A 27,056-nucleotide genomic window follows, 5' to 3' on the forward strand; every position below is an offset into this window, starting at 1 on the left:
AGGTTCTAGATCTTTCACGTATATTACATCAAATGTAATTTGAGCTGGCCCTGGTCTTTGCAGGCTGAGTCACTTGTAGAGTGTTGCACTTTTAGGATGAATTAGTGATTGATCATTGTATTGAAGTTTTATTGAATGTTTTCAAGGCCATACCAACAAAATTCCTTTGATAGCAACCTATGGAATTAGAAAGGGTAAAAGTGTGTGTGTGTGTGTGTGTGTGTGTGTGTGCGCACGTGCACGTGCGTGTGTGCCTTATGGTTACACATAGTGATGCCTCCTTATCTGTTTCTGCCAAACCAGGTACAAGTCTGCAGCGGTGGCAGCCAGCATCATCAGGCACTCCCAGCCCTTCACCCCTCGTGCAGCGCCTGGTGGGTTGGATCGACCACATCCTCCAGAATAAGGGTGCAGAGCACCTCAGGCCTTATACCTTCCAGCAGCCTTGGACTGAGCTGCATCTGCTCAACATCTTCCTGTTCCTGCTGGGCTTCACTCTGGGTGTCCTGTGGCTTTGTGGGAAGCTGCTGAGCCTGCTGACCAGGTGGCTAAAGGCAGCCAGGAAGCTGAAGAAGACATAATGCTTAGTATGGCCTAGCCATGACGATGTTGGAGATTCTCTGGTTCTTTGCAGGCATTCCCTTTTCCAGCCCAGGGCACTCTGAGGTTCTCTCCTTTCCTCCACCTATTTTACAATTGGCTCCTCTTTATTATCTGCATCTTAAAAAAATCTCTATGCACCACATGGACTCCTTGAGTTGCTCCTTTTGATTTGGACCTCTCTGTGCAGACACAAATCTTCCCTAGCCAGCCCTGTGCGCTCCCTGCCCCCATGTTTTCTTCTTTTTGGCAAAGTGAGTTTCTTTTTTGGTTGTTGTTGTGTTTCTCTCTCTCTCTCTCTCTCTCTCTCTGTGCTGATACTAGGCCTTGAACTCAGAGCCTGGCTCTCTTGCTTGGCTTTATGCTCAAGACTGGTGCTCTTCTATTTAAGCCACAGTTCTATTTCTGGCTTTTTGCTAGCTAACTGGACTTACAAGTCTCCTGGACTTACCTACCTGAGCTAGCTTCAAACTAGGTTTCTCAGATCTCAGCCTCCCAAGACCTGGCTGACACATGTTCTGACGACTGCATCCCCCCTGTCCAGATAACTTTTCAGTCTCTTTCCCTTTCTCCTTCTATCACCTTACATAAAATACATATTTAAAAAATTCTTACATTTTCCTCTGACTTGTTGCCTCTCTGAAGCTGTCCTCAAAGTTCCAGAGCCTCCTCTGTTCTTCTCCACTCAGGAAGGAGCTCCTCCCATAGTATAAGGTTTAATTAAATGGACAAATAGGAAATAAAATAATAATCATGTTTACTTGGTAAAAATTAAAAGAAAATTTATGAAATATAGGAGGAGAAAAAATTGATATGTATCTGAAATGAAATATGAATTTCCTTAATATTTAATGAGATTAAAGAAATGATAGAGTTATCTACACTTTGGAGTAATTTTTTTGCTACAAAATATGGCAAGCTAGAGTGTGAAAATCTGACACATAATGAAGATGGTTGTTTTAGAGTGGAAAGAAAACAAAGAGGAATAATCAACATATTTTGGAAGCCAAAGAGATTCGTGGAGCAAAGAATGTACCGTGGTTGCTTGAGACTCCACAATTACTCTTTTATTTATTTATTTTTTAATCCCTCTCTCATTTTGCTCCCACTTTCTCTCCCTCGCAGGTTGTAAAGTTCATTTTCAACATATGTCTTGTGAATATCTCTGTTACATTGGTTCGCCCTTTGTCCTTTGTCATAACACTTCCTTGTTCCCCTTCAGATAAATGTATATACAAGAAACAGGGTGCCAAAATAAAACACAGCGATAACAGGGGATAAAGCAAAGGAGAAAAATGAAAGAAAAAAGAAATAACTTCACATAGTACATCAAAAACAATAACAACAAAGAAAAATCCCTCTTATTTCCATATCTTGGAGTTCATTTCACTTAGCATTGTCTTATATGGTCATATGTACATATTGAGCTATTGTGATCCTCTGCTAGGGCTATGCTAAACATACACAAACTACTACAAATGAAGGAAACTGTGGAACCTATATTGCTTTGGTTCTAGCTTACTTCACTTAATAACATTTTTTCCAAGTCTTTCCATTTTTTTAAGAATGGGGCAATGTCATTCTTTCTGATGGAAGCATAGAATTCCATTGTATATATATATACCACATTTTTTTTTGATCCATTCATCTACTGAGGGGCACCTGGATTGGTTCCATATCTTAGCTATGGTAAATAGTGCTGCAAAGACAAACAAGGCCATACTAAAAGCTAACAGCACAATTATTCTTGACAGGAAGAATAAAACAGAGAATCCCGTGAAAGAGGATGTATAGAATTCAGAAAGAATGGGCTGGAGACACAGGGAAGAGAATGAGCTGTCTATGCTTTTCTTCTTTAGATAGTGTTGTATTGCAGTGATATGCCAATATTTTACATACCAGATCCATATTTAAATGACTAATAAACCTTTATAATGAAATGTGCACAGAAAGAAATTCAGTTCATTTTAAATGAACATAACTTAAAAACATAAAATTTAACAATCAACACTTAAACGAAAGCCATAACTATTATCCTAACATTAAAGGGTTACAAAAACCTGATGCTGGTGGCTCACGCCTGTAATCCTAGCTACTCAGGAGGTTGAGATCTGAGAACTGTGGTTCAAAGCCAGCCCAGGCAGAAAAGTCCATGAGACTCTTATCTCCAAGTAACCAGCAGAAAACTTGCTCAAAGTGGTAGTCTTGAGCAAAAGAGCTCAGGGACAGTGCCCAGGCCCAAGTGCAAGCCCTACAACAGACAAAAAAAAGGTACAAAATAAGCCCACAGTTTATTGCATAGGTAATTCACAGTTGTTTGATTTGGCATATCAGAATCCATATTGTAGGCATAGGATTGAGCAAGTGAGTAAATAATTTGTTAGAAAGTCAGGTTTCTAGTTGCAAAAGAGAACGGTAGAAATCAATAATGTAACAATACAGGTGGTGTTTCTTTTTAGCTGAAGGTATCAGTATGAATTCATAATCTCACACAAAATTAAGAGGCTTGGTTTAGATAGAGATACAAATATTGGATCATTATATATTCCTATATATTGTTTAAATCTGTCCATTGAATGAATAGAAAACCATAGTGCTTCATTAGCAAGGAGGAAACCTATATTGTGGTTTCTCAGCACCATTCTCCTTGAGAAAGAACCAATGTACCTTGAATGAATTTAAGACTAGGACAGGGGAATATATAAATGGAGCATCATGTGTCAGGAAAGTAGAACTTGGTTGAAAAACAATGAACTTCCTCTGGGGCCAATCCAGCAAATACTGATAGCAATACATTTGTGTTACTGAAAGTACTAACAGTACTTACTAACAGTAAGTAAATAAATATGGAGAAATAATGATGTTAAAATGATTGGTATGCCCCTATCCATGTCATAGCAAACATGTTTGAGTATATATATGCATAAAATTGATTTCTGTGAGTATTAGAGCCAACTTTTTTTTAAAGGTTCCACAACTGGGGCTGGGAAGGTGGCTCAGTGGTAGAGTGCTTGCCTTGCCTGCACGAGGCCCTGGGTTCAATTCCTCAGTACCACATAAGCAGAAAAAGCCAGAAGTGGCATTGTGACTCAAGTGGTAGAGAGCCTTGAGCTGAAGAGCTGAGGGACAGCGCCTGGGCCCAGAGCTCAGGCGACCACGACCAACCAAAGAGAAAAAAAAAGCCCAATTATCAGTCTGGGCATGATTGACATTTCAGCTTGACTGGTTCATGATAGAGCATAAATATGTGGACATCTGGTGAAATTTCTTACAGACCTAGCATGGTTCTCCTCCCTTGTCTCTTCTTGGAGTTGTACCTGATTTTTCTTTTTCTTCTTTTCTTTTCTTTCTTTCTTTTTTCTCTTTCTTTCTTTCTTTTTTTTTTTTTTACTAGTTTTCATCCAAATCTACTGAGGAATGGGGTGATTTTGCTTTTGTGCTTTTGTTTCTTGGCCAGAAACTACTTGATTGTGAAAGTCTTGTGAGAAGACCTGCTGAGAACCCCAGGCAGACAGAATAACATGATGGTGAACAAAAGCTGAAGAGCTGCCAACATTGGTTTTTTGTTTGTTTGTTTGTTTGTTTTGTTTTGATGGATTAGAACTCTGCTTTTTGTTAATTGCTGATTGGTGAAAACCAACATTTGGCATTTTGGAAATGCCAAAACTTTTGTCTTACATTCTAGCTTATGGTTCCCTCCCAACTCACCAAACGGATTTCTGGAGCAGAGTGTAGAACTTTCTGTTATCTTTGTTTCTCCTTGAGGCAAAGGGAAATTCTGGTTTTGTTTGTTTTAGAGTTCCTTATAACAGCACTTTGCGAAGGCCCTAGACCAGTTTAGTCTCATCTTCTACAGAAAGCTAAACTCTGGTTTGTGAACCCTTACTTTGTCTTTGAATTTGCTTTGCCTCTGCTTCCCAATATCATTTATACTAAAGGTTCAAAAGATAAACCTGGTAAGCCAATGCCACAAAGAAAAACATTAGCGCTCTATTTAGATTTCCTTCAGAGGACATGAGTACATAGGTCCTGACTGCCATGTGTCACCCACCACAGGGTTTCTTGGAATGAAGAAAACTGAAGCAGGGTGGTTTTTAGGGTACAAAGTGTTCAAGGTAGTACAAGTACAGTGTTTGGCTTCCTCTAACCTGCTATTGAGATCTCTCTTACCACTTTCCAGTCCTGGTCAGATGTCAGAAAAGTCTCAAAATCAATGTTGATATTTTCATTTGTGTGATTGTGAGCTCACAAGTTAGTCTATCTCCTAATTTTTAAAATTGATATTCACTCTTTCCTGGCTGGATTATTGCTCCTGTGTCGGGAGCCTGGTCTAGGATAAGAGATGGTTTGATAGAATTTGTAGTTCTTTGGAAAAACAAACTTCTCTTCCCTTAGGACATACCAATGTTGTTCTAGAATGTATGCTGTCACACACTCTCATGGTTTTCCTGAAAAATCTCAATTAAGCCTAAATGTCTTGTCAAATACATTTCAGACTCAAGGATTTGGGATGCAATTATTGCTTCCTACATGCTTTTCCTTCTAATGACTGTGGTATAGACTCTCCTTTGAGTTCCCACATTTCTATCTCCTATAATAACATAGAGTTCTAAAGAGAAAGATTCCAGAAATAGCTCAGAATATATCTATATATCTATATATGATTTGGGGTCCGGTCGTGGGGCCCGAACTCTGGGCCTGGGCACTGTCCCTCAGCTCTTCAGCCCAAGGCTGGTGCTCTACCACTTGAGCCACAGCGCCACTTCCTGCTTTTTTCTTTTTTGCTTATGTGGTGCTGAGGAATCGAACCCAGGGCCTCATGTATGCAAGGCAAACGCTCAACCACTGAGCCACCTTCCCAGCCCCATATGATTTGTTGAATGGAAACCCTTTTCTACAAGTACTTAAAGGTAATATTGTTAAAATAAACCTGAATGTAATTGTGACAAGGAGAAAAAATAGCTCAGGCTATATAAATATTAAAATATACAAATATATAATATATACTAATTCTATTTTTAGTATATATTTAATATATATTTAGTATATGTTATATTTATATACTATGTATATTCTGTATATTTAGCATATATGCTATATGCTACATCTAATGTATTTTAAATATATTGTAGTATATAAACTATATAGTGTTATATAGTTAGCCTGTATATACTAATTATATAATATTTTTAGTATCAATATACTAATTCTATATGCTATACATATATTTTTTATTGAATTGTTAGAATTCCTTATAACTTCTGACATACTGGAGGTCAATCCCCTGTCAGGTTTTTTTTTTTCTCTATTGTTTCTTTGTTTCAGACACCTTCTAGTAAGGTGGAAACCTATTTGTCTATTTTGGGCTTTTGGAATAATACCCAAAGTATCCTTGTTTATTCCAAAACTCTAAAATGTTTTCCCTAGTTTCTTTTAGTAGCTTCATAGTTTCAGGGCTTATATTTTGGTATTTAACCCATTTGAAGTTGATTATTGTAACTGACAAGAGTTACAAAATTTTTTGTAAAACTGAAGAGTTTTAGTTTTTTATGTGTGGATAACCAGTCTTCCCAACATTATTTATTGAAAAGACTATCCTTCTTAAATGCATCTTCGTAGCACTTCGGTCAATAGTCAGTTGGCTGTAGCATAGTCTTGGGAGGCTGTTTTTGTGATTGCTTTAGTTTTAAATAAGTTTTTTTTTATTGTGAAAATACCATACAGAGGGGTTACAATTACATGAGCAAGGCAATGAGTACATTTCTTATCAAGCATTGTTGCCTCCTCCTTTGTTTCCCCTTACCATCCCTGCCAAAGATGTAAAGTTTGTTTTTCAACATATGGACCCGTTGCAACAATGAGATGTACAAGACATTATGTTGAAAAAAGAACAGTATCTTATGCACAGAACAGCAGTGGTTTTGAATCAGATCAGTGCATCTCTCTCTCTCTCTCTCTCTCTCTCTCTCTTTGGATGTATGTATTTCATGAGTTGAGCAGTCAAGCATGGCCATAGACGAAGACATGGGAGAGAATCAGATAAACAAGGTTTGTTTGCTCACAAGTCCTAGAGACAGGAGACATGTTATACAGAGCCACATGGGAATGACATGAATGCGATCTCTAGGCAGAAGGCAGGACTCAAGGGAAAGCATGTAGGACAGAACTTTTAATTGGTGTTTCTAATGGAAAGGCAGGGCAGTGTGAATAGTTCGTGAATGGTTAGTTGTGAACAAGTGGTTTTCTCTTGCCCCTCAGACTTATGTACTCTGTCAGAAATCTCCTCCTATATCATATTTATTAAGTTCAGGGATATTGCCTTTTTACCTCGAGGGAAGACTGATGTGTTAACAAGAATATATATTATCTTTTTCAGTGATCTGAGAAATCAAATACCACCCTTGTCTGAGGCTACACATATGGTAAAATGTAGAAGAGATGGTGGTACTCGGGTCTTTGCAATTCTGTTCTCTGTTTTTTATGTCATTGCTTCACAGTGGAAGGAACAGGGGCATGGAGTAGTGAGGGGAGGGAGACTGTCATATATGCAAGGAAAGAAACTTTCCTTGCAGAGGGACATTTGACCACCTTTTATTTACTGCCATGGAACAGTTGTTAAAAGAGAGAAGTGAAATGAGAAGAGCAAAAGCTAAGAAACAGGGGAAAGTCATGTTGTGTGTGTGAGCCTAGAGAAAAATAGGAAGGCACTGAGTTATGTATAATTACCAGTGGCTGCTCCTGAGAATTTGATTTATCCCATGTGGTGATAGCCTACCGTAGCAGTAAGCTGTCTGGAGATAATAGAAAGTTTAAGAAGGAATTGCCTGAAAGATGGAAAAAAAAACTTGCCGAATGTTATTTTATAAAACACAAGAGAGCAAGTTTTGGTGCTGTTCTAGAAATCAATCGATAGCAAAACTTCCAGCTGGCTTTGCTCCCTAGAGCAAACAAGGCAGGCTTTCACAGTCACAGAGATTCCCTAGGCAACAAGAGCATAAACTTGAGCAAGGGCGAGACTACAGTAGAGATTGATGGTGAGCTGAGCCAGTTAGGTCGTGAGTCCGTAGCAGGCTTCTCAGGCCATCCAATTGGCACTGGGCGGGGGTGGGGGGGTGGGAGGGGGTAGCCAAGCACACCTGAGAAAGGCAGGGGGAGGGGCAGACCGGGAGGGGACCAGATTCCCCAGATGCTGGTGGCAGCATCCATAGGTTCAGTTGGAAGCATCTGGTGGCCACAGGTTGGCATTGAAGGTAATTCAATCTTTCTAAAAAATTTATTCTGGAGACTTGATCCCTTTTAACTAAGTAGACGGTAGATGTTACTCTCTAAAATAAAACCTAAACATTGAGGAGAGTTCTTGGACTTGGAAGGTAAAAATGGAGGTAGGGTAAACAAATTCTAGTGTTTTAAGATGCTGAGAGTTGTTTGGAATACTTCCAGACTTCTTTTGCATGAGAAAGGAGAAATCCGTTCATTTTCAGAGTCTGTGACTTGTTTTTGTTATGAGTAGTTGATATGCCAACAACAGGAATGTTAGCAGCAGGACATTAGATTTCTAACTCCAAATTCTACTAGGCTTTCTGGAACTACACATCAAGAGCACATAGGAGGCAAGTAATTCACTGGATTTCTAAGTAGCTAGAAAATCAACAAGTAGACAAGTAACTCCAAAGGAAACAGGAAGAGATCACAAAATAGTTACTGAGCAAGTGTATTTAGTGACTAATGGATGCAAAAAGGCCAGTGACAGGCAGAGCTGTGGCTTTCGCTGCATCTATAAGAATGATGAAAGGGCTCTGAAATCACTGTTGGAGACTAAGCCTTTCTGCCTCTGACTAATGAATTTCCAAGTAACTTGGTTAGTTCCAAGAGCATAGTCATTGAAAACAGGGGCATTTGGAAATGAGCCATTTTCTCTTTCTTTTTTTGTATTGCTTTATTATGTTAGTTAGTGATTTGTACTCAAGTCTCTGCCTACCATTCATAGTTAAGCATTTTGTTTTCTCTGCTTCTTTAAGATGTTGCATGTGGTAGGCTGACTTCACTCTAAATAGCCTGCCAGTCATTTCCTGGTGAAATCCCTAAGGGGGAGTGAGGAAGGAAAAGCAAGGTGATTGCTCCAGACAGCTTCGGAGCTGCCTGGTGTTCCCAAGGATGCTTATTATCAGGAGAACCTGTGATCCTGGGCTTCTGTGTTTCATTAAGTTTGGGTTTTCATGTTGCATTTGCCCTTTACTATCATGCTGACAAGTTTTCTGACTCTTCTCTCCTCGTGGAAAGTGCTAGGGAGCCCTGTGGTGCTCATCCATCCTGTGTCCAGTCTATGTGTTCCTCAGCCTCACCTCTACTCTAGCCCTGGGAGTGTGACTTAGTATTCTCCCTGACATCCTGAGAAAGCCTGGCCCGGGGGAAGGCTGTCCTGCTTTAATTGGGAGGGGCAAAACTGACAAAGCACCACAGAAGGAACATGTTTAAGGTTTATTACTTACAGATCCTGAGCAAGGAAAGGTGTAAGGAGCCAGGAGGGCAGTCCTATTGAGAGGATTAGAAGAGGCAGAAATGAGAGTCAAGTCTTGGGAAGACAGAGGGGCGGGGAAGAAGATGAGGAGGAGGAAGGGGAGGAGGAGGGGAGCAGAAAGGGGAAGGGAAAGGAGAGAGGTAGGGCCAGGGGAAGGGGAGGGGAAGGTGGAGAGGAAGGGGTAGGGAGATGGAGAGGAGGAAGGAGAAAGGACAAGGAAGGAGAAGGAAGAAGGAGGAGGAGAAAGGAAGGGAGAAGGGAAGAGGAAGGGAGGAGGAAAGAGGAAGGACAAAGGAAGGAGGAGGAGAAGGAGGAAGATGGAGGAAGAGTGGTAGGAAGAGGAGCAGAGAAGAGAAGAGTAGAGAAAGAATATAAGAGGAACAGTAGCATATATAAAGGAATAGGTATAAGACACTTGAAGACAAATAGCTGGATGGGGCATTTTAATGCAGCAACCCCAGACTGCTACAGAGAGGGAGATAGCTCTGAGCTCACTTCCGCAGCCCTGGCTTGAACCATCTGAGTGGGATGTGAGCTGGAGCCTGTTTCAGGTGTGACATGGTGGGAGAAATCTAAACTTGTATTCAAAATGGATGCTGATATGATATAAAAATCTAAGAATTCTCTTCAGGCCTCCCTCCTCCTGAGGCAGTGTTATGACTCAGAATCAAGGCTGAGCCAGTAGAGATGGGAGAGGCTGGGGCTCAGATGAGGGCTGGAGGGGAACAAAGCGTTTTCCACTTTCTCAGATCTAGTTTGAGGCTCTCCTAGTTGAGTCAGCAGCCTGCTCTCTGTGGGTTTTTTTCTTCCTTTCTTCTTTTCACTTAGTAGATGGTTGTAAATTACATGACATTACTATTGTCCCTTTTTCTTGAGAATGGCCAATATAGCGGTAGAGGTATTTAACAATTACAGAAAGGCCTAAAAATTAGTCTTTAGGCAAAAATCATCACACGGTCTGGTGAAAATGGGCTTAATGGCATTAAGAGGCAAAGTAATCCTATGGGGAAAAAATCAGACTATTTAGCAAGAATTTGCTGATTTGGAGAAGCTTACATGATATCCTCAACAGGTTAGTAAGAAGAAGCACTTCCGCTCCCCATTTCCCCATCTCTACCCTTCTGCCTCCTTTTCTGTGCTTCCGTTGACCCAAATCCCTCCCTCTCCTCATCCACACAGGGTAACTTTTCTCTCCTCAAGTTCACGGCGCTCCTGTTTCCTCGTGCATTTGAGCAATTGTATATTTTCTGAAAGAGAAAAGCAGAAGTATAACCTTGGAAAAACAAAAAGGGATAGGCAGTTTGAGAGATTCGGATGAAGCAATTCCTTTGTATTTTTACCGTAAGAAATTATAGAAGAGTTTCGTTTGGGGTTTCTAGTGTGTGGATCTATGATTCCTAATGTGGGCTCTTCAGTAATTAGACATATTTTTGAGTTTGCAGGTTGTTAGCTATGAATGGGGGGGAGAGCGAGAGAGAGAGAGAAAGAGAAAGAGAGAGAAAGAGAAAGGAAGAGAGAGAGAAAGAGAAAAAGAGAGAAAGAGAAAAAGAGAGAGGAAGAGAGAGAGAGAGAGACTGTTTAGTTTTGTTTTCTGCCACTGGGAGGAACCAAAGACATGCCAATAAAATACAAACCCCAGTTTTACATCTCTCCCCTCTTCCGAGGATCAGCTTAAATCTGTCTCAGACCCTTACCTTTGTGCATTCTTCAGCGTTTCACATTCCATCCTTCAAGGACTCTTGCATTGCAGGCAGGCACAGAGCTTTGGCAGTGGCAGCCATCTGCACACTAGGATAGAGGAATGAGGTGACTTCAATGGCGAGCAGAGCCAGAGCCTCCTCTACCTTTACTGCTGACTCCTCCATTGGGTCTCCACCGTCTTGAGGCCTTTGCCTTTCACTGCTCTGTGAGTGTCCTTTCCCATCTGCCATGGGGGATGGAGTGGGAAGTGTCAAGACAGCCTGGCTGTCAGGCCTACCCCTTCCTCTCCCCCAACCTGCTGATTCAATCACTTGCCATTTTAAATGGCTCCATCTCTCTCTCTGTGTGTGTCTGCATCACCTAGAGTGCAGATTGGAGACAACACCATCCAGGCTTGCCCGTCCCACTTCCTGTCTGTTCTTCACGCCATGTTTAGTGGAGTCTCTTTCTTTTAATGCCAACAGTCCTTCCTTGTTAAGAACCATTGAGGTCCACTCATGCAATGCCAGCCTCAGGTTCTTTGTGAAGTGGTGCCTGTTTCCTCCTTCCACAAGATTCTGTTTCTGCTTCCAGTCTTTCTTCCCAATCTCCACAACCTTTCATCTCCCTTCCTCTGTATCTCTAGCCTCCATATTAAAATCTTTGTACTTCTTCACTTATACACGTCTAAGCCATTGCTGCATGTGCTGTCTAACATAAGCCATGCTTTTTAATCCTTTAACTGTCACAGCCTGCACTCCAATAACTATCATCTTCTATTGGGATTAATACTTAAATGCCTGCCTTTGAGCTGTCTTTACTCCACAGCAATATTAGTTATAACGTAGTGATTTTTCTTTTGCAGCTCAATAATGGAAGTTTATCATTCTCCCCAGGCTGTTAACTCTGTCTCTTCTCTTTGCCCCATACCTAACTCTGTGTGCATGCTTAGGCAGTGTTTAGTCTGCGACATTTATTTAAGGAATGGGTTGAGTGGCATTGCTGGCCATGGAAATACGCAGACACTGAGTCAACACTTGGCGGTGCTACAGCCACACATATCAGGGTGGAAGTGCTTTTCTGCTTGCACAAGCCTGGCTGGAGGCACTCAGCACCATAAATGTCAGAGTCTCCTATTGAGCAGTGTTGTGATGTTAGTGATGCATTTGAGGACAGACTTGTGCCCCACAGCCTGTTGCATCATATAAACTTTAGAGTTTTGAGTATTTTCCTTTACCAGATATTTTTCTTCCTCTAAAGTCCTAGTCCTTGCAATCTTTCGAGTTCAAATGGATTGACATCCCAAGCTATTCAACGGATTGCTTCTCTGAGAATTCCAACACACTGCCAGCTTCTGCCCTAGCACAATGCCTTAAAAACAGTACACAATACACAGTAGTCGTTTGTTGATGAATTGAATGGCATTGATTTAAAGTGATGTCAAATGAGCTGCCAGGAAAGTATGTACTTTTATTTGTTTGAATTTATCAGCTTAAATCCCATAGGGGTAGGCTACATGACCACTGGGTGATCTCAATGTCAGAAGGTAGAGCAGATGAGAACGCTGGACTCTCAGAGACTCATCTTCCTGGATGCTATTTTGTTTACTTATGACAGACCATCATCAGATTGCTCTTTGGACCTCTCTTATACCATTCAGAGACTTGGTGGAATAGAAAGAATCCTGCTCAGGAATCAAAAGCCCAGGATTTGATGTTGGCCAGGAACTTGGGACAACTCATTTTACAAAACCACCCCACTGTTCCTGTGTGATTAAACGTGTTCCCCGAAGTTCATGTATTAGAAGTTGAAATTTTAAGTTCATAGGTTCCTGGTACTTGCAGCTGGTGTCTTTGAGCTATACATAGGGTTAGATGAGGTTAGAAGGTTGGGACTGATGGCAGAGAAAGTGAGACCTGCATCATCACACTTGCTCTGTGGTGTAGGTTGCTCACACTGTAGCTCGTTGCCTCCATTCTGATGATGGTACACCAAGAAAGCCCTGCAGGGTACCGCACAGGTATTTATGTCATGCTCTTGGACTTCCAAGTCTCCAGAATTATGAGCCAAATAAACTTCTCTATTTTGAAAAATAAATCACCTGGTTTCAGGTACTTTGGTAGAGCAATAACACAGAGTCTAAGACAGTTTCCAGCTGTACAAAATGAGGATGTAGTCACAGAGGATCTTTAAAGGTTTTGCATTCTCAACACTCCCAAGTGCTAGGATCCATATTGTTGTCTGGCTAACTCAAGTTACCTGATTTTTCTAGGTCTTCTGATTAAATAAGTGGACACATTCATGGGATTAGTAGTTTCTGGAGCAATTTAAAGATCATCTAATCCAACCCTTCCATTGTCCAGGAGAAAAGTGGGTTTTAGACTCAGATGCTAGCAGGGGTGGGGTAAAGAGGCAGGATTAGAACTCAGCTCTCCAGCTTCCCAATTTCATACTTTTTCCACTGCTACAAGAGTTCTGGGGAAACAGAACGTCACTTCTCTCACATTCGCTTTTATATCTGAATGGTTCAAATATAACAAGCAAACTATGGCAAAAAATACTGTGTGTGTGTGTGTGTGTGTGTGTGTGTGTTTGAGAGAGAAAGAGAAGAGAAAGAAAGAGAGAGAGGAAGAAAGACAGAAAAAGTAAGAGAGACAGAAAGAGACAGAGAAAGAGATAGTTTTGTTTATTTTTTCCTATTCTTGAACCTTGTTAGGTGTTAATGTACTTGCTTGTGTTAATGTAACCTGCCAAGCAAGGTGGACATACTAGTAAAAAATCATCCATGTCTAAGTATTGAGAGTTTCAGTGAAGCAGATACAACAAAATAGAGTTTAGATAAAGGAAGAAATAGGGTGAAGGGAATATAGAGAATTCTAAATAAGCAGATTTACTGTAAGTGAGAGTGTGAAGAAATTAGAGACTTACTTTAACTCGTATTAATGATAGAAACTAGTTTATATGTCACTTCCATTTCATACATATACTGTGCTTTGTTCCAGTTTTCTCTGTCTAATATGGCCTCTTGCCATCCTCTGTCTCTCCCCCACCTAGTCCCTTTTCCTTCCCTATTATTATTTTTTGTATGGAGAGAGGAGGGCTTCTGAAATTGCAAACACACTGCAAAATAACTATTCATTTAAAGCTGTTGCTCCAGCTAGAGAACACAGGACTAGTTAAGGAAGCAATAAATATGCCAGTCACACTATTAGCATAGTTACAAAATGGGAATTCTGGGAGATTTGAGACAATTTATGACAAAGAGAAATGTAATTTTCTTCCTTGGTAAGGCTGCCTAGCTTGTAGTGTCCCTGAGGCCTGAACTCCACTCATGTGCTGTGGATCCTCCTTCCAGATGTCCGGGACAGCACGCCATGACCGAGACATGGCAATCCGGTCCAAGAAAAAGCTCACCACAGCCACGGATCCTATTGAAAGACTGCGATCGCAGTGCCTGGCCAGGGGCTCTGCAGGTATCAAAGGACTTGGCAGGTAGGATGGGGGTGGCCGGAAGAGGAAGTAGAATGGTGAAAATTGCTAGGAGAGGCTAATATTGCCTATGTGACCTTGGGCAAATCATGTCTCTTGTGACAGGTCTTTTTTTGGTCCCTGATTTATCAAAGCCTGTGTTGGTGGCCCCTGGGACCAAAAGGAGAAGTGTGTCTATGTGGTAGAGACACCTGGCAGTTCAATGAGAGAGGCCATGTCTGAGGCTGGAGTGGAAGAGGAAGGAACAGCAGGTCAGCCATTGCAGACCCAGTTTGAGTTCTCCTGCACAGTCATGTCTCACCTGAGAGCCGTGGATTGCCTGTGGGATGACTGACAGTCGCGGCTTGTAGGGCTCTCCTGGGAGTGAGTCCTATCCTCCAGCTCTCTGATAGTGTGAGTAGCTCTCAGGATTGAGAAACTCCAGAGAGAAGAAAACATGAGCCTAGGGAAAAACACCTGGGCAAAACCTGACTAAAATGAGGCCCTGTACATATTTTGACAGCTTCCTGAGTGAGCAAGCGTCTCATGGAGGACTTAGAATTAAGGAAATAAAATAATAAAAACAAACATCTAATAAAATAAACACCTTTATTAGAAGTTATAGGCAAGGGAAGTGCAGGATGCCAATGGCTGGGGCTTTCGAACTTGACCCAGAGGTGTGGGGAGAGCTCCACATCCAGCCAGAGGCTGATGGGATATCTCTTTGAATAGTCCCAAGTCTCAGACTAAGCTTGGATCTATCTGGCAGAGGCCCAGACTATGTATGCATAGACTCGGGGTCCAGGCTGTCACAGTGCAACTTGTATGGAGAGAGGAGGGCTTCAAAACTTCAATATTGTATCATCCCTTGTACATCTCTTCAATACTGTATCACCCCAAGTTCTACCTCTTTCATCCTTAGTCCACCTCACTATAACTCTCTGAGAATCCCTACTTTGCCCTTCATTGCCGGGTCTGGGCAATCAAATCCTTCTGGCTGCGTGTGCCATCTCTACCTGCTGGTGCTGATGTACCCTCGCAGAATCTTAGCCCTCCATTGTAAGTAGATATTTCATGAAATGTTCTCTCTGCCTCTGTCTTTCTGGCCTCTGTTTCCTCCACTCAAATGGGGGCATCTATTTCTCTCTGTCCCTACCTTTAGGGCTATTGAGAAGTAAATACTTCTTCAGTGTAACCCAAGATCCTGAGAAATATGACCTTTTTTTTGTTCATTTTCCCACTTCTTGCCAATTCTGTCTTTGAAGGACCTCTCTTCAGGTTACATACTACCAATTGCCAGCCCACAGGACATTCATTCTTCTGGGAAATGTTGGCTTGTAAATCTTCCCACCCTGTTTTGAGTCTTTATTCTGGCCAAGATCAGGATGACTGAAATCATTATTTTTGTACTTCATCTTTTTTTTGACATTGATATCTGGTGGTTTTCTACAGTACATGTTCTTTCTCAGTCATTGCCAATTGTCTGAGACATATAGATATTTCCCCAGATTCTGTGCTAGTATCTTTAATTCTTCAGATATTCTGCCCACTACATTTAGCTCATCTTTACCACCTTGGCTCCTTTCATAGTCTTAACATTAAGTTCTCTCCTGAGCTCCAAACTCATTTCAGAATTTGTGCCTTTTAACTCAAAAGGACACCAGCTAATAGCTTAACTCATTAGCTATCCAGTTAATACCTTCAATAGTTGCCTTACTTTCCAAAACAAAACAGAACCAAACAAATTTCCATGGCCCCTTCCTGGAAACAGAGCTTTCTCCACAGCTTCTAAGCTTTCAATGGTATTACCACTCTTATAGAGCTGTGGGTTGAAAACTAGAGAATTATCTTCATCAACCTACCACACTGATGACTGTACATTTGCAGTATCTCATGATCTCATTTAAAATGTTTATCTCAGTTGCTCACGTTAAGACACCCAGCATCATTTCCTGGACTAGTACTATAGTATTCTCACTGGTTCCATTGCTTTCAGCCTTCCAGCTCATTCCTCTTTGCATGCCTAGGGTTTTCGTAGCTTTTAGTTTGGTAATGTCACTTTCCATGAAAACCATGCAGTAAACTTTTAAAAACTTAATAATAAAGCTCAAATTCTTTAGAATTAAGATTAAAATATTCTCTAGATTATTTTGTGGCCTCAAGTTTTCATATGAATTCTATTTTTTTCTTCCTCAATATCTACCCTCCAGTTCTTCAAGCTGCCCCTCCAGTTCTTCAAGAAGCACTGAAACTGCTGTTGTCCTGAAATTCATCCTTCTCTCTCCACACAAAGCTATTGATCATTCTTTTAAAAATTTTAGTTTTACTCTCTCTCTCTCTCTGTCTCTCTCTCTTTTCTTTCTTACAGTAAGTTCCCTTACGTCAGAGGCTGACTCTATATAGTCTTATCCACCTATATATTCCTTCTCACAGGGCTTAGTCCAATTTTGGCACCTAATCAATGTTGAATTTTGTTGAATTATACAAGGGGTTTTAATAATTTATTATTTCAAACTTACTTCTGTTGTACTTGAAACCTATCAGTTCATTTCCTGAAGCAGTGCTGTTTTTCAATTCATTCATTCATTCAGCTAATTGATATTAATGAAGTGACTGTGGCTACATACTAAACACCTAGAAGTAATCTAAACAGTCATGGTCTCTAACTTTGTGGAGGCTATGCTTTAGTCTATAATGCACATATTCAAAGAGTCCTTTCTGTTTTTTTTTAAAATGAAATGTGAAATGAAATGATGAATGTCATTTTGATGTATGACAAACACAAAGAAAAGTATAAGTTGTGACTCAAAATTTATACATTATTGACTTTAAATAACTAAAGAATAACTGGTTCTCTTTTGTAGAAAAATGAGAGAGTTTTAAAGAAGTTGAAAGCTATGAGTAAAACTATAACCCAGTTTTAGCAATAGATCTTGAAATCAAGGTGTGTTTTCTGCATCTTAATTGAAATCTTTCTACCTGTTAGAATGCCAGGAAAACAGAAAATCCCAGAGCTGTGGAGAGGGTGGTAGTAGATGGTAGAGGAGAAGGAAATGTTTAGCAAACAGTTAAGATCCTAACAGGGTAGGGCAAGATTGATGGAAGGACCTGAGACATTAAAATTAAACACAGAAGATAGTGATATAGGTGCCATGTGTTTGAAGAAGCCCAGGCATATTTGGATATTTGGATATCATGGAGCATGTTTCTAAGTGAGGCTTTCTTTAGCTAAAACAGCATCTATACATTTTATGTGCTCTGTAGAAATATGTTTTAGAAAATAAGAGGCCATGTTTATATTCTATGCTAGGTTCTGGAGCCTTATCATGAAAAACATGGTAAGACAGGGTTTTCAAAATACTAACCTATATTTTCTGCTTTTTTAAATTGGGAGATGGGGAAAGTTGGGATTTATGAACAAGGAGAGATGCCTGAAAAAAAATATTCCATGTGTTATTATTTCTCCAGCTTTGTAAAAAAAAAACCCCAAATACTTCAGATAAACATCTTATAAAGAAGAAAAGTTCATTTTGGTTCATAGTTTCAGAGGTTTCCTTCCATAGTCGATTTGCTGCACTGAGTTTGGGCTTATGGCAAAGAATAACAACATGAAAGTGTGGTGGAGCAAATCTGCTTCTCTCATGGCAACTAGAAAGCAAAGAGGAAAACCAGGAAGGGACTCAGGCTCCAATGTTCCCTTCAAGGACAAGCCCTCAAAGATCTAACTTGGTTCCACTAAGCTTTACCTCTTAAAGGCTGCATTATCTTACCTTAGCATCACGGGCTAGTGATCAAGACCTCAGCTCCTTGCCTGTAGGGTACAGTCAAGATAAAAACTATTACATATGCTATGCAATTAAAATTCTATAGTGTAATTGTGTGTGTGTGTGTATGTGTGTGTGTGTGTGTGTGTGTGTGTGTATGTGTGTGTGTGTGTGTGTGAGTTTAGAGGCATGTTCTCCTTTATAATAGTTTTTCCAATTTTAGCGGGAGAGAACTGAGAAGAGTTTAAGACTTCTATATTTTACATTTTAAAAAAGAAATCAAACCAAATCAAACTAAACCCAAACAAACAACAGCTGGTGGCCCAGGCCTGTAATTCTAACTACACAGGAGGCTGAGATCTGAGGTTCCCAGTTTGAAACCAGCCTGGATAGGAAAGTCCATGAGACTCTTAACTCCAATCAACCAACCAAAAGCCAGAAATGGAACTGTGACCCAAGTGGGAGAGCACCAGCCTTGATCAAAATAACTAAGGAACAGTGCCCATGTCCTTGAGTTCAAGCCTCAGGGTGACACATACACTTAAAAGAAAACAGAAACAAAAACCTGTAAAGTGCTTTTCTTCTGAATCTGTATACTTACTCCATTGCGGGGGGGGGGGGTGGGGAGGAGGGTGTGGTTCATTTATGTTCCTTTCTCATGTGTGTGTATGTTTTCCAGAGTGTTTCGAATTATGGATGACAATAACAACCGAGCACTTGATTTCAAAGAATTTTTGAAAGGGTTAAATGATTATGCTGTAGTCATGGAAAAGGAAGAGGCAGAAGAACTTTTCCGGAGGTTTGATAAAGATGGAAGTGGAACAATAGACTTCAATGAATTCCTTCTCACACTAAGAGTAAGTGGCCCTGTGAATAATCAGTGTTATCTTCAGGGCTTGGTGTTCACATGGTGTGACTCGGGTACTTTGAGGTTTTGTGTTTCAGAAGTTGTAAATACACTGTGGAAGAGATGGGGAGAAGACTGAATAGGCTGAAGGACTTTCTGAAGCAATTATAATGCATTTCCATTCAGAGGCATAGGAGTAATTTTCTGTCATTGAATGGAATAATATATTCTATCACATATTATATAAGAAGAGCTCATTTACATGCATACAAATGTGATTTCCAATTTATCTAGCCTCCAATGTCCAGAGCCAGGAAAGAGGTAATTATGAAAGCTTTCAGAAAGCTAGACAAAACCGGAGATGGTGTTATAACAATTGAAGACCTTCGTGGGGTATATAATGTAAAACATCATCCAAAGTACCAAAATGGAGAATGGACAGAAGAACAAGTCTTCAGAAAATTTCTGGATAACTTTGATTCACCTTATGATAAAGATGGATTGGTAAGTGCAAGTTTACTCAGGAAATTGCTTATACTCAACTTGAAATTTAAATGATAAATTGTTGGTTCAGAACATTTTAACCATCTCAACACATTTGATACTGGGTTCGTTACAAATAGAAGAATATATTTCTTTAGAAAATACCTAGAAATTTGAAAACTAAAGTAATAAAAACGTATTTATCAAATACACAGACACAGACACATATGTTTGCTAGGGAATCCCTAGATATCAGGTGGAAATGTGGAATTTTGACTAGATTCTCCAATTACTTCCTGGTTACTGGATTCCTCCAGGTCAGCTAACTACATTACTATGAGTAGACTACAAGCCAACATGTTGAGTTTTAATGAGATTGTAATTCAATTTGGGGGAACAGTGTCAAAAGGACTTTCTAAGTGTTTGGTGTCTTTTACATTTTTCTACCTGGGCGTCTCCTTATTTGAGCATCTATGCAAATACCTTTGAAAGGCAGGTTTGGGTAAAGGGAATGCCAGAGACAAGATTTACCTTGATTCATTCTTTAGTAGGATTTAAAATTAACTTGCATTTCTAAGTCACAGAGAACTTGAAAATAAAAACAACTACCCTATCTTCATTAGTCACTACCTTTGAGTTAACAAAAAATTTTGGATGGTAAGGAATTATAGCTCCATTATTCTGTCTAGGCAAAGATGAAAATATAAACTTTTACCAATATCCATAAGATAAACACATCCATTTCTGCTGTTTAGTGTCAAGAGAGTTATGATGACCATGGAAAGGTACCTTTTTAGTCTCATTCGTCAGCAACCTTGGGGTGGGTTACCTTTTGGCCATACCAGTCAAGGTAAGTGGGACAGTAGACAGGAAGGGGACATGAGTCTGGAAAGAAGAAATAATCCTTTCCCTTCTAAATGGAATTTCCCTCTATATTTCCTATGAAAGTTTATGAATAGTCCTGTCACTAGAGGTGGGTTAGAAAGGTGACCTTTCTTTTCCAGTCAAGGATGGAGAAGTATCCACTATTATAGGCTGTCGAATTCTGGAGGCAGATAAAAATGAAGTAAAGAGAGCCTAGATTTTGTAGGGAAGCCAAATGCTTCAGACAGAAATAACAGAACTGTGTGGCCTTTGATCTTTAAGATGTCAGTGGAAAAATAGCCAACTGTCACTTCCCCTAACTAGCCCGATTCTCCATGGACCCTGGGTGTCTTTGCTTCTGCAGGTGGTTCCTCCTCACTGCCCGGGGAAACCTCAGTTGCTCTTCTCTCTAACTCCAGTCAGAGTAGTCCTGATGAGTCAAGTTCCCAGTTCTCCCCCTTCTGACATTTCTCTTAATCAGCCACTTTGAACTCTTCCCTACTCATAAAGGTTACTGAGGTTTGTCACAGTGACAGCATTTGATATCATCTGAATATCAAACACCTTATAATAATGTCCAACTCTTTACAATGGTCATCAGCAGCATATATTGATAAATCAGATTGCTGGCTCTTCTGTGGAACCACAAAATCTGATACATGAGGGGGGGTGGAACCCAATAATTTGCATATCTAGTACATAAGCCGGTTGGCTTTTATACACAATCATATTTGAGATCTTTAGTATTAAAATATTCAGAAAGATCTGTTTTAATGACTAAATACAATAACCTCATGTAGCATGATGATGAAACTTGGCAAAATTATTGACCCCTTACCAGTGGGCATTGTGTGAAAAGACTCTACAGGACTGTTTCAATTAAAGGAGATAGTGAAAATGCTTATGAAAAATGATTCTAACACTTGCCTTTTTTATTGTGAAAATACTGTACAGAGGGGTTACAATTGCATGGGCAAGGTAATGAGTACATTTCTTATCAAGCATTGTTACCTCCTTACCTCCTCCTTTGTTTCCCCTTCCCATCTCTTCCCATCCCCCTGTGCCAAAATTGTAAAGTTAAAATATTTGTGTTTTTGAATCATATTTAAAACCCACCAGGGATTGTTGATGTAAAGGAACTGAAAAATTCTTTTAAAAAGCATAATTACCTTCTGTGCATGTATTATTGATTTGTATTTATAGACCCTTGGTAAACAAACTATCACCATTGATTCAGTTCAATGTCTTTTTTTCCTAAAGTCTTCTGCTGTTTGACAAGATGGGGTTGGAGAATGGGAAACAACTGTGACTCCTGTGGCTTTTTGAGTTTTTTTTTCTTTGCACTTATAATCTCCTCAAAGAAGGCAAGTGAGAAACTCTGATTGTTTTTCTTGTTTGGTGACAGTATTAGGGCTCGAATTCAGAAGTTCATGATCCCACTTGGACTTTTTTAGTTTAAGGCTGGTTCTCTCTCTCTCTCTCTTGAGCCTAAGTTCCACTTCTGGCTTGTTGTTGATTAATTGAAGATGAGAATCTCATGGACTTTGTTTTTTGTCCCAGGCTGGCTTTGAACCTTGAGCCTCACATCTCAGCATGAGAGTAGTTAGAATTACAGTAGCATGAGCCACTAGGCCCTGGCAGCACTTTGCAGTTTTAGAAGAGAGGCACATTTCCAAAGACTTGGATGGAGAAAAGTGTGCTGCCTTCGACTTGAAAGCTTTTAGTTACTTATGAGTTTCCCTTCTTGAAATATTTTTGGTCCCCTGTGAATGCTGACAATTGTGTTAGCCAGAGAAAATGAATTTCCCAAATATCTGCCATCATTTTTCTTCATCTTTTCATAATAGATAATCACCTACTTTGGGTAAATTCACTAGCCATCAAGATCTGTCAACCTGGAAGATAATCATTACTCTGACTCAACTACTCACACCAGAAAACATGTTTACATTAGAAACCACACACCATCTTCTTCCCAGTAACACTTAAGACCAATAACTATTTTTTCCCTCTTTCCAGAATGAAAACAATATAAAATCCTATTATGGATAAGCACATTGTTTGCAACAATCGTAGGCAAAAGTGAACCTGGGGCAGGGTGGGAGGGAAGGAACAGGAAGTAATGTTTTTGCTCATTCTGAGCCTCGAATGAGTAATTTGTAGCTTAGAAATACGTATAAACCAGGCATATTTACTAGAAATTTGTTTCTTTACCCACAGAGCAGAATTCCATTGCTTGAAAGGTGAGATATGACTTATTCTGACACAGGGCATGTTTCTGGCATGCCCCACCAAGACAGTATTAAGTACAGTTTGAAAACATGTGCTCCCCTTTTCTGAGTTGAAGTTACAGGCATCTTAACCAAATGGCTCTTTCCCTCCAAGAAAAGCTAACCATCCATGCCTCTCTTGCCATTTAGTTCTGTTTGCATGCTTTCAAGACATCTTCCTCTCCTCCTCTCAGCCACTCTTCTTGCCATCTTCCACTTTGCTTTTTCTTCCCCTGGATCACTCATGATCACCCCGCACAAAGCCTCCTGGATGGAGTGGGACCACGTCTCTTTACAGGGCAAGGGATGGGCCTCCTTTGGATGAGTGGGAAGCAAAGTTTCGTTTTTGTTTCAAACTTTTCCCCTGCAGGTGACCCCTGAGGAGTTCACAAACTACTCTGCAGGTGTGAGTGCATCCGTGAGGTACACAGATGTGTACTTCATCATCATGATGACAACTTCCTGGAAGCTGTAAGTCCAAGACCCTGGAGCCTGGTCATGACCACATGATTAAACCTCAGCGCAGAAACCAGGACTGTATTTGCTGTCATGTTCATTCCAGTGTTTCTTCCTTGTCGACACACAGCATTTTCTAGGGTGAAGGAAAAGACACACATAAAGTCACCAGGTAGTGACCTGTGAGCTTGCCTCCTCCGAAGCTATTATCTTAGGTCTTGAATAGGGGGTGAAATAAAATTACATCTAGAAAGTTCCTAGAGTTATAGATGATACATGCAGGTGTCTAATCAGTTTTGAGTTTCCTCTTTGGGTATTAATGAAAATTTAAATATTTTAATTAACAAAAACTTCCCCCATGTTCCTATTGTAGCTTTTAACCTCCTTTTAGATCATCCATTTCTAGGTAAGAGAATGCTTCTGTTTGTACGTGTTTCAGTCCCAATTTAGGGACCAGAGGAGACCCACATTAGCTTCAATTCTTGTAACTGCAACTTGAGTTACATTACCCAGTTACTAAACTGAGTATTTTCTCTGTTTACCACCCACGTAAACCTTAGTTTGGACAATATATTGAAACTGACTTTGTTTTTCTTTTTTCCTTGCTTGCTTGCCTCCTTCCTTGCTTTCTCCCTCCCTCCCTCCCTCCTTCCCTTCCCCTTTCTTTCTTTCTTTTTCTTCCTTCCTTCCTTCCTTCCTTCCTTCCTTCCTTCCTTCCTTCCTTCCTTCTTCCTTCCTTCACATCCTTGATGTGAGAGTGGAGGCAATTTCTTTGAACAGTAGATACAGGACTATTGAAAGTATTCTTGTGTGCTTAGACTTTATGTGGACTTCTTGTCCTGTGGACCAGGAGTCTTTACTGGTGGAGTGTTTGCTTCTCTTATTCCCTATGCTTGGCAATCATGTTGGTGTTTCCATTATTACAAAGATGCTAGGTGTGACCTGGACTAGGATAGAAGCATATTCTAAGGCAGATTTTCCATTTTGACACTTCATGGACTAAAGCCATGAAACACTAAATTCTGGTGTCCTATTGTTGACCTGTGGGAATCTTCCTGTGAAAGGCTAATTGACATGTTAAGGCAGTCCCGTCTTTAATATCCAAATAAATACTTAATGGCTATTGAATAATATTGAATATCTACTCAAATACATATTCAAACTACGGCTCTTGCTCTGAATGTTTTGTTCTGGGGATGTGGAGAGAATCACAGTGGGCAGCCTCTCATTGCAGGGCTGAAGGGAACAACCTCTTGCCTTTGCCACTCAGGAGAACTGTGGTCCTGGCTGCGCTTACCCCTGCTTCTGGGATATGTATCCTTTAAGATCCCATGTATTTAAGCCAGGCACCATCACACCTATAATCCTAGCTACTCAGGAGGCCAAGACCTGGAGGACCATGGCTCAAAGCCAGCCTGCACAGTGAAGTCTCTGTCACACTTTGTCTCTAAAACAATCATCAGAAAAAGCCAGAATGGAGGTGTGGATCAAGTAGTAGAATACTAATCATGATCAAAAAGTTAAGCAAGAATTCAGGGCACTGAATTCAAGCCCTTGTACCTATACCAAATGGTTACAATCAATCATAATCATAATCATAGCAGATCTTATGTGTTTAAGTGGCTCTGGATTAAAATCAGAACATACTTGCGATTTCTATGCTAATTCATGTAATGGATTGCGATCAAGATACATATTAAATTAAGAGTTGTGCAAGCAAGTACTGCTAGATGAGAATTATAGCAATCATTTAATAGAGTACCTGTTTCTTTTTATTCTTTTTTTTATCATGGGACTTGAACTTGGGGACTGGACACTGTCTCTGAGCTCTTTTGATCAAAGGCAAGTGCTCTGCTACTTTGAGCCATAGCTTTATTTCAGTTTTCTGCTGATTAATTGGAAATTAGAGTCTCATGGATTTTCTTTCCCAGACTGGCTTCAAACTATGATCCTTAGATCTCAGCCTCCTGAGTAGTTAGGATTACAGGTGTAAGCCACCAGTTCCTAGGGGGATATTATAGGTGGGTTGTAATTTTCAACTCATTTATCCTTTCGACAGTATAGAAAGGGATTTTTTTTGTCATGAGATTGGACATGTTCTCTTGTCATAGGAAACCAGTTTTTAAAGGATTTATTGCTTATGCTTATATAGAGTTTGGTAGGCCAACAAAAGCAGGTGATGTGAATAAATATGTGGAAATTATATAGAAAGCCCAAAGAAATGATGAAGAAATGTGTGGGAAAATGCCCATGTGTTTTTGCAGCCAGAGTCTTGCAAACTGTGGTTGAAGAGAGATCCCTGTTTCCTGAGCATAGGCAATTGATTGTAAGCCTATAGCTCTAGCTAGAGAGATTTATGACTTTGATTCTGGCTATGACTCATGTTTTGTTTAACTGGGACTCTAGAGTGAGCATGTGATTATGAGCTGGGCCTGGGCTGCAGCTATCAGCTTTATTTCCCCCAGTGGTACTTTGCTTCCTGTCTAATGCATGCATGGGGCAGAGTGATCCTAGAACAGATAACCTGTGCCACAGTGTATTTGGTCACATCTAATGGCCTTCAGCAATTGCTTCTTGCAGTTGGTGTTTTGGGCCCATGAGTGAGATTCCATCAAGGCTTTCCTTCTGGAAACAAACTTCTTAAGAATTTGATGATCAAGGATAACTCCAACCCCATTCTCAGTCTAATCTTTGATTTCTGGAATTGTCAGAGACAGATCATTCAAGTAGCCATGGAAGAAACAGAGAAGAATCATTTGAAAAATATTTGTGGACAATTTGATGGATATATTTTCTCTTTGTTTACCACCCAGTTTTTAAACATTATTCCACTCACAATCTAAAAATTAACCTCTTAAGTGAGAAGATAAAGCACAGAAAAAAATCTTTTTTAATTTTTAAAAAATTATTTTAAAGTAATTGTACAAAGGAATTGCCATTTAACGAAACAGTTTATGAATATATCTTGACTAATGTCACCCCTTTCGACAATCCTCCCTGACCTTCTTAATTTTGTAGCATATGCATTGGATTCTACCCCCTCTTTTCCTCCTCATTCATCCACCTCTTTCCCCTTGAGCCTACTCTACCCCTTTAATACTCACTTTCTGGTGTTTTATTTTGCTAAACTTTGATTTTTTCCTTTCTAAGCAAGAATACTATTTGAGATCTTCCTTGACTCTATCGTATTTCAGTTAATACATTTGTATGTACTTGCTTACCACCCAGTGTATTTACTTACCAGTTTGTAAGTGAAATCTAGCCTCCACATACAAACGAACATGTCTTGTTGGTCCTGGGTCCCCTATAGGAGATTAAGTGAATAAGCTAAAGATAAAAATCATCTAAAACAAACCACCTAAAACACACTGAAGTCTGGGTTCTAAATTCACTCAAGGCAAGCCTTTGTGAGAACACCAGAGAATGGGCCACCAGCAAGAACAGGTGCACATTTTACCTGAAGTCCATTCACAGTACAAAAAAGAAACCCAAGATGTGTTGAATTATAAACCGAGAAAGGATTCTTTCACCAGTCTGTGGAGCTGGTTTGTACTAGTATCTAACTCTAACAGGTTATAACATGGCCAGATGGCATTGTACTTGTCCTGTCTGGTTTGGAAGTCATCCTTCATACCTTAACAGTGCCTTGAAGGTGGAGCTGGGTGCTTTCCATGTAGGTTGATGATTAATTTGGCTTGTATCATGGTTTAAAGGCTGGAATCCATCCTATATATAACTACTTATTGTCCTACATACTCTTTCTTCTTAGTTTGTGAGGACAGACTTATGAGTTAGAAGAAATACACACAATAGTTTCCAAGCCAAACTAACAACCTGTGTTTGTTAATAAATGAAAGAAGGCTAAAGGTGGTGGGAATCATGTGTGCTAAAATTCTCTTCCTTAAGTGTCATCCAGGAGAGCTGGAATCCTTTATACAAACCTGTGTTGAGCAAACGTGTATTAAATTTGATGAACATACATATTCTATCAAGCCAACACAAACACAATTATTGATGGTCAATCAATTCCCTTGGCCAATATAGATTGCCTCACTGAACCAGGAGAGTGCCAGCACGAGTCTACCTACAAAGAAAGTCTGTTGTGA

The 27,056-nt window shown here is 40.1% G+C and overlaps 2 protein-coding genes across 2 annotated transcripts in view; both read left to right on the forward strand.

Moving 5' to 3' along the window:
- The window catches only part of Ugt3a1 (UDP glycosyltransferase 3 family, polypeptide A1), a 23,974-nt gene extending 23,393 nt beyond the window's left edge, over window positions 1–581 (forward strand). The window contains 2 exon segments of the mRNA XM_013018525.1: window positions 304–361; window positions 363–581. Of these exon segments, the coding sequence (XP_012873979.1) occupies window positions 304–361; window positions 363–581 (277 nt within the window).
- Window positions 582–7,769: 7,188 nt separating this feature from the next.
- Capsl (calcyphosine-like) lies at window positions 7,770–23,003 on the forward strand. The gene is made up of 5 exons (XM_013018569.1): window positions 7,770–7,850; window positions 14,154–14,290; window positions 18,710–18,887; window positions 19,172–19,381; window positions 22,865–23,003. The coding sequence occupies exons 2-5, from the start codon at window positions 14,154–14,156 to the stop codon at window positions 22,967–22,969; spliced, it is 630 nt and encodes a 209-aa protein (XP_012874023.1). The 5' UTR covers window positions 7,770–7,850; the 3' UTR covers window positions 22,970–23,003.
- Window positions 23,004–27,056: the final 4,053 nt, after the last annotated feature.

Source organism: Dipodomys ordii, unplaced genomic scaffold (genome assembly GCF_000151885.1).
Source record: "Dipodomys ordii isolate 6190 unplaced genomic scaffold, Dord_2.0 Scaffold41, whole genome shotgun sequence".
NCBI classification, from domain to species: Eukaryota; Metazoa; Chordata; class Mammalia; order Rodentia; family Heteromyidae; genus Dipodomys; species Dipodomys ordii.